Source organism: Erithacus rubecula (assembly GCF_903797595.1).
Source record: "Erithacus rubecula genome assembly, chromosome: 4".
Classification (NCBI taxonomy): Eukaryota; Metazoa; Chordata; class Aves; order Passeriformes; family Muscicapidae; genus Erithacus; species Erithacus rubecula.
The window spans coordinates 18,262,223-18,280,757 of record NC_136686.1 but is presented as its reverse complement, the minus strand read 5'-3'; the positions used below and the strand labels follow the sequence as shown (position 1 = coordinate 18,280,757).

Here is an 18,535-nt window from a genome sequence, read left to right as displayed (position 1 = left end):
ATTTTCATTTGAAGCATTAAATAGCCTTTTTTTTTTTCTTTTTTTTCCCTCCTGTCTAAAAGCGAGCCACATCTTTGCACTCCTACTAAATCACTGCTTTTCCATGCTTGACCAGAAAAGAATCTGACCTGGGCAGCTGTTTAACTTGCTGCTCAAAGACCAGCAAAGTCTGGCTCTCCACTGTTTGAACAGTGGAAGAGTCTTTTTACAGCCAGCCTTATTAAAGCACAGGATTTTATTAGCTGTTTTGTGGTAATAAGTTGAAGTACAATGTTGTGGAATGCTCCTTCAGGAGATTTGGGATCTTGTGTACTTTGGGGTTTACTTTCCTCTTTCTGACTAGGGTGCTTGGCAACCCACTAATGCTACAGCTTTATTGCAATATTCTCTTCCTTAAAGCCACCTTTGACAACTGATTTTTCATCCAGGTAGGGGAAACTTATGATTTGAAGAATTGTAAGAAAAACATTCTGTAACATATTTGTTCTATTTTTTAAAAAAAGCCTTTGCAGATTTTCAGGTATTTGGAAAAATCTATATATAGGGTAAAAAAAAAAAAATCTACTTTGGCCAAATGCACATACAGCAATGTTGTACATTCAAAACATCAACGATAATGTGGTTTTCCTCTTTGGCAAATTTCTTTAAAGTTCTGGTAATTTTCTCACAACATTTTTAACAGATTGTAAATGACCCTTTTTCCTGAAAACCACTTTTGGGGCACATGAAGTTTCAATTAGCATTTGGGAATACCTGCCAGCAAGTTTTCACGAACATTTAAACAAATATATCTGCATAATTTTACAAAAGAACAAAGTATTCTGACAAATTTCAGCAATTTCCCATCATCTTTTGTTTCATAACTCTGATGGGAAACAAAGAGAAGCAAAGGTTCCAAATAATTGATGAGCTTTAATGAGAACTGTGTTGCTTTGGACTGTTGATGCCAAAGTAAAGACCAAAACACAAGATTTTGGGTTTGGGACTGCCTGTGGAAGACTTTTTGGGAGTGAAACGTACACGTCCTCAAAACCCACTGGGTAGCACCTTTATGGTCATCACTAGAAAACCTGGAAGGGAATATAATGAGAAGGGAATATAATGAGACATTTCACTTGGAGACTCTTCCCCACACTGCCTGGTTTGCCAGTTTAAACAAGACTCAGCTGCCCAAGCCTCCAGTTTTGGAGATTCAACTTTCAAAATAATTCAGAAGCAAAATTTCACAGTACACAAAAACTTCCAGGCAACTCCTTATTTTAAACTCACTTTTCTCCAGATTCCCATCCAACAGAAATCTGACCATGTGCTCGGTTACTCTTTAAACACCAGCCAGCACAAAAGGAAGCAGAGGCAGTGCTGATTTGAATGTTACATTGCAAAAATAAGCCTTTTCACAAACTATCCCCTTGGAACAAGAGCTGCTCTGGAGCACTGCACTACTGCAAGTTCATTTATCTACATTAACCTGCACTACAGGCAACCCAGCTGTGACAGCCACTCTTGATCTGGAGGATTCAGGCAGAACCTCCTATGCTTGGTCTTCACTATTTTCTTTTTAATTGAAGCACCATCTCATACCTACAGAACCTTCTACAAGCATCTGTTTTCCAAGATAAACTAAACAGAACTATTTGTTGCAAATGTTGCTGCCCTATGGTGAATGACAGGGGGCAGAGCACAAGAGCCTTGTGTTACACTGCTTGTAACAAGATCCCTGGAGCCATTATTGTTTCATTAATCTCTTTAACCTGCTAATTGTAGGAGTATATTCTACACATTGCAAAGCAACAATTGAGATTTTGCTCTTTTTCATGTTCTTTACTTAGTGCTCTACAGCAAGAAGCCCCTATAGAAGCTCATGACTGAAACAAGTTCTTCCCCAGTCTCAGCTGACACCAAGACAGTTCCTCATTAACAGGGCCAGGGAAGTTTTGCTCTTCAGGAAGGGATCACAAATTCTTTGCACCCGTAGGGCACACAAGATTTGCCTGTGTTGGGCTCAGAGTTGTCAGTGCATGATACTAAACCTGGAATTACATTTTTGAGACCCAGCTTAGATGCAGCCAAGCACATTTCTTGCTCCTGGACAACAGGTCCCTTCCACTTTTGGAGTCATACAGAAGAGGTATGACATTACATATTACATATGTTCCAGGAAAGACATTGCTGTGGCTGGGCAGTGTTTTGGAAACACAAACTGAAGCACTCAGAGGACAGCAGTGCATTATTTTTTTCTTTCCAGTTCTTTTGGAAGACTAAGATCCTCTTCAGAAGCTCCTCACTTGAGCAACCACAGCACAATTTCATACCAAATCCCCCTTTACAGGGTCTTTGAACACCAACTTCAGAGAACTAGTGTCAAGTCATAGGAAACAAAGACAAACTGGAGAACCATCACCAACCTCTGAAAGGCCCCCAGTGAACAGCATGTTTAAGCTTCTGCACAAAATATGGCATTAGAAACTATGGCATGGAATATTCTTCATGTAATTCATGCTGGGAGAAACACACAGAAAGAAACCAAGCAGGCAAAGAGGCAATGACAGCATTGCAGCACGCCTAAAACTTTAATCTTTCTTTTTAAAGAGTACAGAATTGAAAATGACACTTTCTTCTCCTTTCCACCCTCCCATTCTCTATCCCATCGCTTCCTAAGTTCTCTCTAAGAGGAAATATTTCTTTGTTGATTAGTTTGACTTCCCTTCAATTGAGGTATAGCAGTTAATCTCCAAAAGTAGGCCCCAATTCAGTGAAACACTGGCACATGCACTCCAGTCCCCTCCCATTCATAGCAACATTGAAGTGCAATACTTGAACACCATTTTCAATAGGGATGTTTTTGCTTAACCAGAGGGGAAGAAGGGGTGCATTTGTGAGATCCTAACCAGATAGGGAGGGAAGACTTATAACACACATCATCTTGTTCCCAATTTAAAGGCAGTTTTAGAAGCAGTCTGTCACTGACACATTGTTAAAATCTTAAGCAGCGGCTTAAACTGGAGAAGTTTGTAGCAGGTAAGAAACCCCAGGGTACTTTAAAAATGGGAGCTTTGAAATCACTGCTCAATGCCAGCTAAAGCAGCCCCACAAAGTCAGATTTCTAAGTCTAAACACCCTCTGCTCCTAATGCCATTAAGTAAACACGCTTCATTAATACAATTATATAAAGAGGAAGACTGGCAAGACAATACAAAAGATTATCAGGAATGGGAAAACCTACAGAGTTCAGAAAACAGGATTCTGGAAAATGAAAGTGGACTTTATTTTACACTGTAGGCTTTCACTTTTTATCCTTTTGAAATACGTTTAATTTTAAATTAATAATGATCATAAACTAATAAATTGGTATGTTCTCTAAACAGACATAGTAAAAATTCAGACATTACATCACAGGACCCATCATTTAAATATGCCAATAATAGAACGGTTAAAGTGATGCTGGCTAATGTGAGAATAAAAGATGTGGCTCTAAGGAGAAATGTGGATTAGAGGAGAATTGAGAGTGAAGCAGGTGATGCCTTAGTCTGAATCTGAGCTCTCTTGCTTGCTGGTGTGGTACTGGCTGACTGCTTCCTCCAAAGGAGCCATTGTCCCATCCGGCCGCACTCCCATTGGCTTTATGAGCTCATCTCTGTCAGAGATTGAAAAACAGAATCCATATTAGCATGTGCACACATATCAATTCCCATGTGTATAATACACTCACATACAGTATATGCTTCAGTACATAATGAGCCTCTAAAAGGAAGTTATTCCTGCTAAACCCTTCTGTTTTGAAGAAAAAGGCACAAAAAAACCCTTCCCAAATAGGTGGGAGGGGGAAGAGCAGGACAGATAAAGACTTCATTCATGTAGGCCAAAACTACTTAGCCAATTAAAGACACCATGAAAAGTCAGTGCCTAATAGGCTCAAGACAAGGAGCAGGTTCACTGTTTTGGATACACAAACTAGCTTTTCTTCTGAGAGTTCTCTGGCAGCCAGTTCTTCCTAAAATTTCACCTGCCATTCTGGCTAATATATGCCCAACCAATTAAAACAATGATTTGATACATATTCATCTTGTTGAAGGAAATAAATCAGCTAAGAGAACAGACTCTGCCTACACCATACTACTAGGGGTGTGTTAAGGACTTGCTGATTCATTTAAAAAAAGCTGACTGATTCTAATGCTATTGCTTTTGTTTGTGGCAGTTTAATTACAGGATTTACGGCCATTTTAATCTCTTCAAAGCTCCAAAGGCCGCTCAGCAGTTAATCCAATTATATCTACTCCACAAGCTACAGCCTCATCTAAGAGATGATTAATTATTGATTAAGCCAATCAAAAAGTATTAGCAAAGATTTATTTAATCCTTACTTTTTATCACCTCATCTATATCTGGATTATGGCAAAAGCTGTAAGGGCAAAGATAATAATTTGATTTTATGCAGGAAAAAAAAAGGAAAAACATGTCTAAATATTCAGGAGTCACCTTAAATAAAGGAGCAGAGGTTTGATGTTAATTTACCCCTTGGTTGAAAGGCAGCCCAGTAAAACTGTCAATTTAACATATATCTACCACCCTCCCAAGCCATGGACAATAGAATGCATCACTCAGTGGGGAAGCAAAGGCATCTCACCAGCTCTCTGCCTGGTCTGCACTTATACCTTGGCTGAAAAAAGGGACAATTCCTTGTACACAGCTGGCAATCACTCCAACCTTGACACACGCACAGGAACAGCAAGAGAGGCAACATCTGAGTCACATGGCATGAATATGCCAGACACTGTACAGTTCAAGATGCACTTAAATCAGGTCTCAAAAAGATAGCAGCAAGATAAATGCAGCTGTTTGTGCAGATGTGACAATTGGATCTTACAATGATAAATTCACAAATGCCACATGAGAAACAAGAGCTGTGGCTTGGCTGACCAGGTCTGGTGGCAAGTGTGAGACCAGGGAAAGAGGTTTGCAAGACCAGAACAAAGAGCACAGGCCAGGCTCTCCTCAGCAGTGTGGAAGAGTAGGATCCATCTTTAAACAGAATGGAGAGAGCTTGCCATTAGTTCAGGACTGCCAGTGAGTCCCCTCCCTTCTGGCAATGCAATCCACAGTGTGCAGATTCTGCTCAAGTGACAGCACTCAGAGAATCTCTCAGATGTGTGGAAAACACACCTCCAAGCCCTTGAAATCAGATGCAAATGGGCTCAAAACATGAAGACTGCAAATCTGCTGTCCAAAGAGGACAAGAACCCTGCCTGCTGTAGGGGTCCTCCAAAGACAAAGCTGGAGTGTTTTGGAGTTGTGTCCACAGAGAAAAAAATCCTTTACATCTGAGGTATTTTTGGTTTTCAAACGTTAAACTTTAAACATTATACAAAACAAGTATCCTTTAAAATGCAAAAATGTAGCCACAAAGAACAAAATCACCATTGCTTGCCCTTTCAGCTGAAAAGATCCTAGATTTTGTTTTTAAAAATTCCAAAGTGTACTCTTAAGTTGCAACATTTAATACTGCAGCCAGAAGTCAAGGAATCACATAATTTTCTACTAATTCTACTAATTTTCTATAATTCATTTATTGGTAATAAATGAATTATAATGGCTAATAAAGGATAAAGAATTTGTTCATGAAAAAGGAAAGAGAAACACAGGAAAACAAGGTCCCAAGGTCCCTTTATGTGGTGACCTCCCTCTCCTCCCAACAATTTTTAGGTCTTTAAATATTGTCAAGGAGTCCTATCTCATCATTTGTCATATTAAAGCAAAACTCTTTCTCTGAGGCTTCCCTTTTCCAGCCTCACTTTCACATCCCTCTTTAGCTTTAGGCTTTAAAGATGAGAGCCAGGCTGAGTTCACACTGCACAGAATAACAAGGATGCTTATCAAGTACCTTTCCAGAGCTTGTTTCCTGACCTTCCTGCTTTGCAAGTCTCTGACTTGCAAGGGATGGAAGAGATTTGCTGTTCTCTGCATTTAGGAGGCTGAATTCCACACATCCTTCCTCAGGCAAGTGCTACCCAGTAAAATTGAACTGTGTAAAAAAAAATATGCCAAGCCACCAAATAAGGAAGAGAAGCAAGGATCAGCCTCTTTTGTATCTAACCACAATTTAAACCTCCACTGTGGTTTGGCATCCTAGGCTACCTGAGGATGTGCTCACCATCCACAGGGAGAGATAAAGAGGGAAAGGAAGTGCCAGGAACTGACAGAAAACAGGTCACTGTCCAGAAACTGGATGTTTATAGCACATCCATAGAGCAGAACATCACTGGCCTCAGCCCAGTAGATGGCAGTGGGAATTCTTCCATATCCATGAAGTTCTATACAAGCACACAGTTTGTGTATTTATACATGTTTGAACATCCTTAGGTGACCTTCTACATACTCAAATGCACCTTGTAACACTCATTTTTCTAAATGCAAACAAAGCATTCATTCAAGTGTACTTAGAAACACACCATAATTAAACAGTTGGTAAAATGCATTCTCTTCTTCCACTTCCAGATCTCCTAAGAGTCCCTTCAAATGTATCCATACAAGTACTGCCTTCCTGCTTTGCCATTTAGCTTGATAACGACTCAAAAATCCTTGCCTTGTTTTGAAGGGTGGCTCTCTCCTGCCTGCTGTCTGTGCTGCAGGACAGCACTGCCACACAGAATTAATGATGGTGTCTGTAATCAAACAGCCATCATGTAAACACCAGCCTGCCCCTTTGATAAAACAGCATCTTGGGGACCTATTCACCTCCTTATAATTGAGTGCCACATAATAGTTCCCATCCTTTCAGGGAACGTTATTTGGTTCTGTGATTAGAAAGAGGAAGAAAAAAACAAACTCGATGTAGCATTGCCTTCTTCATTGATCCTATGATTAATTTTGTGTTTTTAATGACTAGGGTACCTTATTTAGACAGGTTCTCTTACTCGTTTTGTTGACTTCTGTTCAATGTACAACAAAACCCAAGCTGTGATAATTGGAGACCATTTTATCACCAAAAGGATTCTTGCTATTAATACAACGTTGGCTTGGAAAAAGCATCCTGACATTCTAAATTAGTCAATTAATATACAATTCTACCTACCATTTATAATAGAAAAAAATGTTAGCACTTTTTCCAGACATTTTAATTAACACAGAGTATCTCCACCAATTTATTATATAGACAGAATATCACACAACACTGACTTAAGGTGGCTAACAATATTTTGCAAAAAAAAAAAAAAAAAAAAAAAAATTGAAGGCTGAGTTCAATCCTTGCAGATCTGGGGAGTTTTTCAAAGCTGAAAGATGAGCATCATGTGCAGAGGACACTGATTTACAGTTCCCAAAGAACCAGCAACGTTTAGTGTTTGTTTGCTTACTGCAAACAAAACCCACAGAGTTACATCAGGGCCAAGTTCAGGCATCCAGGATCAGCCAAAATAGTATATACAACTTGCAAGAAATGCAGTAATCAAGATTTCTAATGTTCACTTATACTTACAATTTGTATATATTTAATTATTAAAAAAAAATCAGCCAAATTTGATCAAAACACTAATTTCTGTAAAAGCTTTTGTAGAATCCAAGTCTGTGTTAAAATATTGGCACAAGAGAAATGGGTTCACAATAATAAGCAGCTTTCCTACAGGTATTTTGAGAAATCAAAACTGGTAATTAATTTCAATTCAGCCTTGTTGATGATCAATTATGTCATGAACAGGCCCAAACACCAACAACCTAAAAGAGTAGAAAAGCTTAGGAAGTATGACCAAAAGCATCAAATCAGTTTACAAGACCTCAAAAAGTTTCAATTTTTCAGTGCCAATGCTGAAAATAAAGAAAAACCTCAAAAGCAAAAACCCACTGGCATATTATGGAACTAGGAAAAAGATGTCCCTTTGTACTTTTAGTTTCAATAAACCTTTGCAATGTACTCTTTGTAAATTGAGCAGCCATTAATGAAGGCTATGAAGAAGTATTGCCTGGAAAATTTGTTTTCCAAGTTCTGCTACTTAGCCAATCAAAGCCAAATCTGAAGAACCCCAGTGACAAACTGGCCTGATTATCCTCATCAGAGAGGAAAGCTGACAAGTTTGTCAGTCCTTCAACTTTTTTTTTTCATACTTTTCTCCAATAAAAGTGTGGCAGCTTTCAAAGTAGCTTACACTGCTGTAACAATGCCAGTGAACTAAGCAAACCTGTTTTGTTGTACATCACACAAGTTTACTCTAAGCTCCTGTTCAGGTTACACTGAGTTATATAAACTTGCTCAAGATGAGAAGTTGTTTGTTCCTGCTCAACTTCCTTCTATAAGCAAAGCACTGCATCAAACTGAACCTGTTCATGGCACATTTTCCTTTCTATGATGACAAGAGCAGCAGAAACAGGAAACCTGCCACAAGCACTCTGCCTCAAAGGAAGACTCAAAACCCAGAATCAACTGAAAACTCCAACCAAGCAATCTTTGCTTTGCATCCAAGGGTGCAAACCAAGGGAAAAAAGTGCATTCTACATAGTTTTAAGTCTGCAAACTTCCAGCACTGAAGGGCTCAAGCTGGAGGCAGCACAAGTGTTCTATTTCAAAACCATGGAGGGACTCCCACTGCTATCAGCATGGTACTAACTCTTTGTATGCAAGACTGGCAACTTCCCATGTTGTTGAACATCTGCAGGGTCCACAATTCCACTCAATGACATTTATAAAAAACATCCCACAGCCTCTCCATTCCAAGTCTTAACTTTCTTTTTCCTTCTTGCCAGGATTTCCCTCCTCCCCAGTTTTCAGTAAAACAAAAAGTATGGGAAGAACAGTGAAATGATTTTATTAATGTTATCACAGCACCTAAAGTGGTCACAACAACACTGTCCTACAGTAACCATAACTAAACAAACAAACAAAAACCCTACCACAGAGTGCCAGCCCTGAAGCAGTGTAAGTGCTATAGAAGTGACTGCAGGTGGATGTAAGGGGCACAGAAAGCCCAAGGTGACAGCAATGCTGCTGGCCAAGAGGATAAGTGGTGACACAGGGCAGCAGCTGCTCAGTTATTGTCAGCCTGTGGCAGGCACTGCAGCAGGTGCCTCCGACCCTCCAAACTGAAAGGGCTCTTGTGCCACAGTAACCAGTGGGAGTTTTTGTCTAAGTGCTGCAGGGACAGCAACTGGCTTGTCTTCAGTCTCAGCTTATCTGCAGCCTCAATCTTTCTTTTCAAAGAACATTTTAGACCATTTAGTCATTTTATTGTGGTACCCTTGAAACTCAGCATCTTAATTCTCTAGCTTAACATAGCAATGATTCCATTTTACAGAGTAGTTCAATTAAGATTACACGTGCATTGCTTGCCTTCTCTTTCCTAAGATTACACTTGCTTTCCATGCAAATAATTTGAAAAAATATCCAATTACTTCAATGACAGTCTCAGCTCAGTTGTTCTAAGTTCCTTCTCTGCTTTCAGTCTTGCCTGTAATTCAGTTTTTGACAGCTAATGTAAAATCCATATTCTCCCATGGAGATGTAAAATCTCCATATTCTTCTGCTATACTCCTAATCTTTAAAATATGTAAAAAATACTCATTTTGCTGAATCTCTCTTGATAGATCTTGTTAATTCACTATCTATAGACTATCACAAGCACATTTCTAGCTGCTGAGTTTTCTTTTTGTTTTGAAGAATGGATGCACTTATATATTTACCTCCTACAGCTCAGTTCAATGGCAAATTAGTATTACATAAGTGTTTCTCGAGAATGTAACTTTGCTTTTGAATTTATAAAAAAAATCCACAAGCAATCATTCTAATATGGCTAGAAGTGTGGGAAAAGAAAAACCAGTAAATTCTAGGCATATTGAGCCAAAGAGGAAAAAAGCTAGACACAACAGTACAGGTCTATGTTCTTTTGTACATAGAAAGTTATGAACTGAAGATCAACTCTCTATCAATCCTGCAACACCATTATGACACACAAAGTACCCATTTCATTCATGGCATTACCTTTGTCACATAAAACAAATTACAAAGGCTGATTTGTAATCCAGGCCACACTTAACCTAATAAATCCACAGTAAGTCTTAACTGTAAATTCCCTTTTAATTGCTCCATTATACAATTTATTGTTTCTGATAACTATTTTCACACTGTATTTGGTCTTCATATAAGCAGCAGGCATAAGTAGTTACAATGAGATGCTGCTCATTAACTTGGGGAAAATAAGCCTGCCTTGGGCCTGGATTGTGTCCCATATTTTAAAAAAAGAAATTCTCTTCATTACCATCAGCCCATCTATTCAGGGGGCAGGTCCCCTCACCATCAGATCTTCCCAGTTCTGTCCAATCCTCACCAAGAGGTTTCCTCTGAAATCCTGCAACATATCGTCTTATCTTTGAAGTGCTAAACATTTTTCCCTGCATTTAAAGTGGTCCTAATCCTACAAAGTAGTTGATTCTAGCACTATTTTGAAGCACTAGACCTTAGTAAAGAGCCAGGATACAAGCTGCCTCTCAAAAGCAGCTATAATACAATACCTGGAAAGTTTATCAAACATGTTGGCAAGCTTCATAGCTTCATATTCTTTTTGTTCTTCTGTCATTTCATCCATTGGATTGGGCATTGGTTCTTCTAAGTGCCCAGTGATAAGGTTAATGCTGGAGGTGAAAAAACAACAGAGTTTACATTTCTGCAAGAACACGTACATTTTCTATCTTCTTAATAGGAAACAGGAAGAACTCACAGACTCAAACTGCACATGAAAGGTTTCATTTTGTTATAAATAGACAAGGTTCAAATTTATACTGTATTTTCTCATTGATCATGACTGCATATTTGTGTTGATTCACTGTATTAACGTCTTGTCCATGCTCAAAAATGCACAAGCCAGTAGTTCTTGTTGGTACCCAGAGAGGAACAGTTTGAAAACAGTGGAATGATAATGATAACAATGACAATGTCATTAGTACTAATGACATGAATAGGGAACTGAATGACAGATACACGTCTGAAACTACTTCTGTATAGGCTTAGCTTCAAAAAGCATAGACAGGTTCCAGTTATTCTTCCATTAAATTAGTTAACCACTGCCATTCCATGATGATTTTTTGCTCAAAGCAGATTAAGTTATTTTACTTTGAGCATTTACAAACCCAGCTTTTCACTGTTAATACAAGTGAACAGTGATACAGAAATGGTAACAAAAGCAGAGAAGTAGTTTTAAAGAAAACTTTCAGGGCACATTATCCTTTCAAACATTTTAATCACAAACATTTAACAGCAATACAGAAAATCAGATGCATAAATCAACTGACAGTTATCTTGAACGTTTCATTTAAGTGTTAGCTTTTAATTAAATGGATGTTATAATTTTACTTATATGCATATAATTGAATGTCAGGCCTTTGAAAGAAGAGCAGAGAGAAAACAGCAAGAAAAAAAAAATCCTGAAGTGCAGAAATAAAAAGAAACCTCCTGGTTTTCAGTTAATTTCTTAGAATAGAAACAACTTAACTCCTAAATCTCATACATTTAATCCTGTCCTTTTGTTCATGTACCTTCATAAGAATCATTCAATAAACCATAAGAGCCCATCATATATCTAATCATGTCTGTGTAATTCAAGGAAAACAGAGAAAACAGAAGAATAATGTTAACACTTTCAGATCTCCACTATCAACAATTTCAGAACATCTTTAAAATGGCATAAAATCTTAGATTTAACATGACAAAATAAAAACTCTGACACCCAATCAAAAACAATTAATAAAAATCAACAAAGCTTCTGTGTGGTCACTGAATCCTTCAAACAAAATATATTAGATTCCTGCTGCATGACTTCTATAGATTTTGCTCCTTCCATATTTACATATGTGACCTACTTGGTTCTTTAGGAAAATTTTAGTACCAGGCAATCTGAAACTCAACCTACTGTCTTTTTCATTTTTAACCAAGATCTGGCTAAAAGCTTTAGCCATATCTGACACCATGACTTTCTCCATTACAAAGATATACCCCAAAAACAAGTTACCAACTTAGCAAACTTCTTGTGAGTTCCTCAAAAATCTGGGACAAAAATCCATCCTTGCTAAGTTTGCTACTAAATTCTTTTCCTATCAGTTCCTTAAAAATGTCTTTCCACACTTGAATTTTAAGAATTATTCAGATGTTAAATCATTCTGATAGTAACTTTTTTTTTTTCTCCTGCAACCATATCTGACTACATAATGGTCACTATTAGTCTGGTTTCTTAATAATTAAACCACAAAATCAGCAGAAGAGAGGAATAAATATAAGCACATATCATTCCAAAACTGGCCTCTCTGAAAAAGATAAAGAAACCCACAAAAATTATGTCAAAAGAATCCAAAATGCAACAGGATACGTGACATTGAAAACAATACTATACTTTGGCTTTGCAGATTTGTATTCTTCTGTGTCTGTGTCTTCATCATCTGAGTACCAATGATCTCCTCTTCCTCCAGCTAGCAGGCCCCTGGCTGCCAGCAGTCCTGCTGCATTGCCATAGCCTGTGTATTTCAACAAGCTATCGACTGCAAAGAGAACACAGAAAATTATTCAGCTGCAATCAGCCACAAAACAAACCCAGAGTGCTACAGGAATTGAGAGTTACAGCAAGAGGCACACATACCAATTACAGCAAGATCTTATGCAAAAGGGAGAAGAAAAAGTAAATTTTACCTCTCTCTTTACAAAGAACAAAAAGAAATTCTGCTGCAATTTGCTTTACTCCAAGGTCAACGTGTGTCATAAGGCGCACGAGTTTGTTCCTCACTGTGGTGCCAACTTCAGGACGGTTGGAGACATCTCTTAGTGGAGGCAGTACCTGGCAACACAAAAGAAAGGGAGGAACAGCATAAAATGCATGGAAATATCTTGCAAAACCAATATTTGTAAACAAACAAACAAACAAAAGTCGTCAACAGAACAAAAAAAAATACTCTGTCCTTCAAAAAGAAAAAAAAGGCAATAAAACCAGATCCATATCCTTTAGTAATGACTCTTATTTCTTAATATATTTAAGCTTTCTGGTCTGTCATTTTGGGCAGAAAATACTCAATCTTAAATGTAGACTTTAAAAATACAATTATTAGGAGTTTATGAGCACAAATGGTGTCCCAGGAGAATTGATCATCAGGCAGCCATAACCTCACGTTCTCCGTTTCTTCTCTTTTGCTCAGGTATTTTGTAAAAGTATTAGAAATACCAGTTTGAGGAAACTTACACTCTTAAAATGATGTGTAGTTTATATAAAAGAATAATGTGCTTAATTAAGAAGCAGGAAAATAAGTACATTGCAAGTTCTACTACAAGTTTCTACTACTAAATTTCCTCTATATCTAGAGGAAATGCACACTTCAACCAGAAAACACTTTTAAAAAGTCAAGCTAAATTCCAGAAATATTTTGGAGAAATCACTATTTAACATTTCTTCAAACACACTATTTTCTCATTAGAATTCATTAATATTGTTAACTTCAACCCTCAAGAAAGGCAGGTAGTACACAAATGATGACTTTTTTGGCAAACTAACTTGTGCCTCCTTTTGTGGATGCCTTCAGACTCAAAATCTATGTAATTTTTTTCATGTTCAAAGTAGATATGATATGATATGATATATTATATGATATGCAAACAACTCTGGGCCGTATGAAATATTTAATGAACTGAAGACTCTAGTAAGAATTACAGATCTTCAATATTTTATTAGGGAATAGAACAAAGTATGTCACCATCACAAGAAATTGCAACTCCTTTGTCTTCTAGGCATCTAACATAAAGTGTCATGTTCTGTGCAAAATTAAAGCACAATTGCTAATGAAATTGGATTCACTGGGAACTGATCCTTACAGTTGCTACAGTATTGTAGAATGCTACAGTATTGACTGCTTTGGATAAAACAGACCCTGTTTTTTCAAATCAAGTATTCAAACAATTAACAAAAACGTTCTACTTTGTCCCTGCTTACTTCCCCCAATGGGGATAGTACCATGACTGTCATTTCTCAGTGTGTTGTAAGAATGAATTAATGTTTTTAGAGTACTCTAATAATAATACAGTGATGAGTGCCATAGGACAGTCCATGAGGAAATCCATCATCCTGTCTTCAGATCACAATTTGAATAGCACACAATAAATAAAGCCCAAGGCTAGCACTTAACAATGAGGGTAATTCAAAATATCAAACATCCAGTCATGCAGTTAGCAACATCCATCCATTCTCTGCACTATATGAGGCAGTGGTCCTGTGGCAGGAGTCAGCATGCAATTATATCCTGACATTGAGATGCCCAGATGTCGTAAAAACATGCAGACAACTTCATTTTCTAGCTTCTGAACACTTGGCTCTGCAACTTATTTATTTATTTTTTTAAATAAAGTTAACAGATCAGCAAAGTATCCTAAAAACTAACTGCTGTGAAGAAAAACAAACAACAAGTTGCTTAAATTCCTCAAAAACATTTTTCTGGTTTAGATGAAAGATGCAGAAAATGTATGCTCTTTTTCATTTTAAATTCCACCTATGAATTCAGGGACAGCTTTGATCTGGGAACAGTATCTAGGATGCAGCTCAAAAGGCACTGCAGCTTAGGAGGAGAACAGCAGAAACCAGAGGAGCAATTTCTTTCTCTTGCTCATCTTTTAACTTCTTTCTGCTTCACCTCAGGAAAAGCAGCAAAACAGAAAACACCATACTCAACCACCAAGCTACACATACCTTCCTTTAGTTCTTTAAGCATGGCACAGAAATATTTTTCACTGTTAAAAGCCACAGCCCATACTGTAATAAAGAGCTCTTTTGAGAGGCAAATTCATGAAGTGTGCCTCTGTCCAGGGACACTTTCACTCTGGCACACAAGTATTAATCCCAACAACTCCCTTCTGCTGAGGTAAAACTAAGCCTCAAGCAGAACTGTATTCTCACTGGCCACCACACAGACCTGCAAAGTTTAATTAACTGCACATTGAAATGCTTCTTATTTGCTGAGTGCAAGGGAACAAACCTTACTGAGTTTTTTACCAGTCTCACACAATCCATGGTGACTCACATTAACACAGTTTACAATACTCCTGATGCTATTATCTAACAGCTCTACAGAATGCATCATGGAAATATTGATTTACATGACAGAAAAATTATTTCTACAGCACTGTCCTGTACTGATGTACAAACCTCAAAGTTCATCATTAGCTTTGTATTCAAATTTTGATGAATATTTTACTTACCTGAGCTTTGATAAACTTTCTGATATTCCTGTGAGTTCGGCAGCATTCAGTTAATAAACTAAGGACTGGAGTCAGACCTTCTCTATAGCTGCTTCCCTAAAACAAAACCAAATACAAATAAAACATTTTAAGAGCAAACTTTCCTTTTCAAATTCAATTAATTCCTCAATGAAGTTCAACATGACAACCAAAATATGAACTTTATATAAAGAACCAAATGTTCACCCTCAGACTCACAGAAAATATCTTCAGATATTCACAGGAATTTGTTCTTTATTTTGAGGTGTTTCACAGTTTAGTAGGACATCCATATTTGTCCTAAGTACTGGCTGAAAGGTTTATACAAAGCTTGATATATGTGCACTTTGCTTTAGTGAAAGAGGCCCCTTTTGTGAAAAATCCCTGCAGTCCATACCTTGTCTATTCTCTTCTCCATGAAATCCAGTAAAATCTGAATAGCTCCCATATTCATACCATTGTATTTTATATCTGTTTCCTCTTGGGACGATGGATTAATAAGAACATCCAAGCAAGAAACAGGAACATTGCTTAAGAGGTTGATTGCATTGCTGAAACAGATTTTAAAAATTCATTATTCATTTGGAAAAAAGAATTAAAAACAGAGTGCAACTCACCATAAACTGCTTGTACAAATGCAATCAAAAAGAGGCCCTACAACTCAAACAATGCTTTATTTTCTCCTCTCTGGGTTTTAAAGAAGGTGGCCTGCATTATCGCCTGAGTGCTGGCTCTTGGAACAGACAAGGATAAAGACAAAAAGCTCCAAAAGCAGCAGTGCAGGATTGCTTCCAGCCCCCACATTATCCCATCCCGTGGATAAGGCACAGCTCCCAGCAGCTGATCTTGCAAGACAGCAGGGGGAACTCTTGCACTGATTTGCAGTAGTTGGTTTTTTCCTCCTTGAAACTTAAAACATTTTACCACACACCCACATTACCAACATTACTGTGGCAAAATACAATATGGACAACATTTCCTCCTGCTGTAACAGGGGGCCAAAGTGGCCATTTCTTAGATCCCTGAAATATTTTCATTTTTATTTAGCTTGCAGTATATGTGAAATACATGAAAAAAACCTAGGTTTATTTACCAAGCATTACCCTTCAGTAACTGGCAGTGTTCTCTTTCTACAACACAAAGAGGAGCGTTTCCAAAGAGCCATTAAGTGATTTCAATTAGGCCACAGGGTCCCTCCCTCCTCTTTAATGGAGTAAGGTGGGACTTACTTTGCAAGGGTCTCTTGCAGGGTACACATGCCTTGAGTTTGCTATCTACCCTGTTCTCACTGTACAGACTTGGGCTTGTACTGTTCCTGAACACTGGGAGAAATTATGCAGATGCTGCAAAAATTAGAATTCTGTCATTATTTACTTGCTGATGTCCAACTAAACTTATAAACGGATGTATTTAGAAATGGCACAAAACTACTCAGGTTTACCCAGGCAGAACTCAAAGTATCAACGAACCAATGCACACTGATGTTTCAAGGACTGGTGAAGTGTTCCAAGAATGGAGAAAACTTTTCAAACAACTTCATTTAAGACTTTTAATAATATCTACTTAGAAGCTGCCCTCTGTTTCTAAGTTATTAATGCAATTCTAACAAAGAATTAGCAAAAGAGAAACCAAACCATGGCCATCAGACCATAACAGGATTTCTAACAAATGCACTGGTTCTGGTTTGATCAGACTGGGTGGCAGTTCCACATTGTGCCATCTCCTTTTTGCTCTTTCAGTAATTGAAATTCAGACCACTATTACTTTTGGGACGCTTGTTCTCTTTGTTTTATTTCTAAATCCTGTTCAAGATATGTCTTTTATATCACGGAAGTTATTCCTCTCCAATAATTCAGGAATAGTCAGAAACAAAACAGAAGAAATTCAACAAATATTTGGTGGCTTCAGGCCTTTCATCAAAAGTTCTCTTTTTACCAGTTTCTTCTTAAACAACCAAGTTCCCAAACACCTACAAAATTAATTTTCTGGATCACTGTGCCTGAGCTATTCTTTTCAATAAATGAAGCCCAGCTTTCTGATCTTTGTCACTCCACTGACAGTTTTATTTGTGGCAGAGGAGTGTATGAAATTCTCCAGCTACCAGGAAGTCAGTGACTATGCACAGATATGCACAATAGTGTTTGCATTCCTACTCCAGGGGGTAGAAATACTGCGTATATTACTCTCCCCTTTTCGGCTTCCTAGAGATCATTAATCACTGGGACATGACATCCACCCACTCATGCTCCCAGCCCCCTCCTGATATGCAAATTCTGAAGCAAAGGCCTATTTAGAGCCAGTGAATGCCTTGATTAAATTCTTGTTAGTAGGCAAAAATGGCACTCACTCTTAACATGTGGTACTTTGACTTGTTCATATTCAAACATCAAGTAATGATGCAACAGAATCACAATGACAATACTGACTGCTAAAGTAGTTAAGGTATTTTTATGGCTAACTTCTGCTTTTTTTATTAGAAATAGTCACACTGACAATCAGTGCATCACGGGTCAGGGCATGTATCCAACACTCAGTGTTCACCTAAAATAAATCCTCAATTTACACATTCAGAGCACAGGCATTCAAATGATGTGCTGTAACAGGCTGTCCAAGCCTTTCACTGCAGCATCTTAGGTTCTGCACATTTACAAACTCAGGGAAGTGCAAGTGATCAGCAATCTTAAGAAATATAAATACATCTCCCTGCTGCTACATAAAGTTTATTTTATATGCACCACTGTTTGTATTTAACTTTATTTTTGACACAGTTTTCATAATTGCCTTACTGATAGGCTCCAGAAGGAAAGCAGAGCTGGAAGTTGTGCTCTGCTCTCTGACTCACACCTCATCTCTAGCAATAAAGATTGCATGGTCAGAGTCCAGCATGCTGGCCCAAATGATGACACAGCCTCTCTTTTCTTTTAGCTACAGATTGCTGACAACAGTTTACTCATCCATTAGTGCAGCTCCTATCAGGAATTAATTTCTGCTTGTACAAATAGATCAGTGAACTGAAGTGGGGCCCTCTGATGCAGGCCCCAATCCCCTTGAGGATTTGCAGGGGCATTACTTCTGAGTATAGCTTTTCTATTCCAGAGTTGCCTTGTGATGAACAGTCTTGGTAGAAAAGTGTACTCAATCATTCAGCTTTTATGGCATCCTTGTAGCATTCAAAGACAAAACTCAGGTTCATCAAAAAAGCTGAACTATTTGAATCCCAGCAGTCAAATCCTGCATGGTGCTCTTGTACCCCGTAATCAAGACTGAATAACACAAGCATTGATGCTGTATTTGCATTATTTGCTCTTCAGCTAA

General features: G+C 37.9%; 1 protein-coding gene across 1 annotated transcript in view; it reads right to left on the bottom strand.

The window, feature by feature from the left end:
* Positions 1-2,551: 2,551 nt before the first annotated feature.
* The window catches only part of RIC8B (RIC8 guanine nucleotide exchange factor B), a 31,481-nt gene continuing 15,497 nt past the window's right edge, over positions 2,552-18,535 (bottom strand). Inside the window, exons 5-10 of the mRNA XM_079304978.1 lie at positions 15,618-15,771; positions 15,203-15,298; positions 12,656-12,800; positions 12,363-12,507; positions 10,492-10,611; positions 2,552-3,634 (exon numbers count right to left, since the gene is read on the bottom strand). Of these exons, the coding sequence (XP_079161104.1) occupies positions 3,523-3,634; positions 10,492-10,611; positions 12,363-12,507; positions 12,656-12,800; positions 15,203-15,298; positions 15,618-15,771 (772 nt within the window). The 3' untranslated portion in view covers positions 2,552-3,522. The remainder of the gene's footprint in view (positions 3,635-10,491; positions 10,612-12,362; positions 12,508-12,655; positions 12,801-15,202; positions 15,299-15,617; positions 15,772-18,535) is intronic.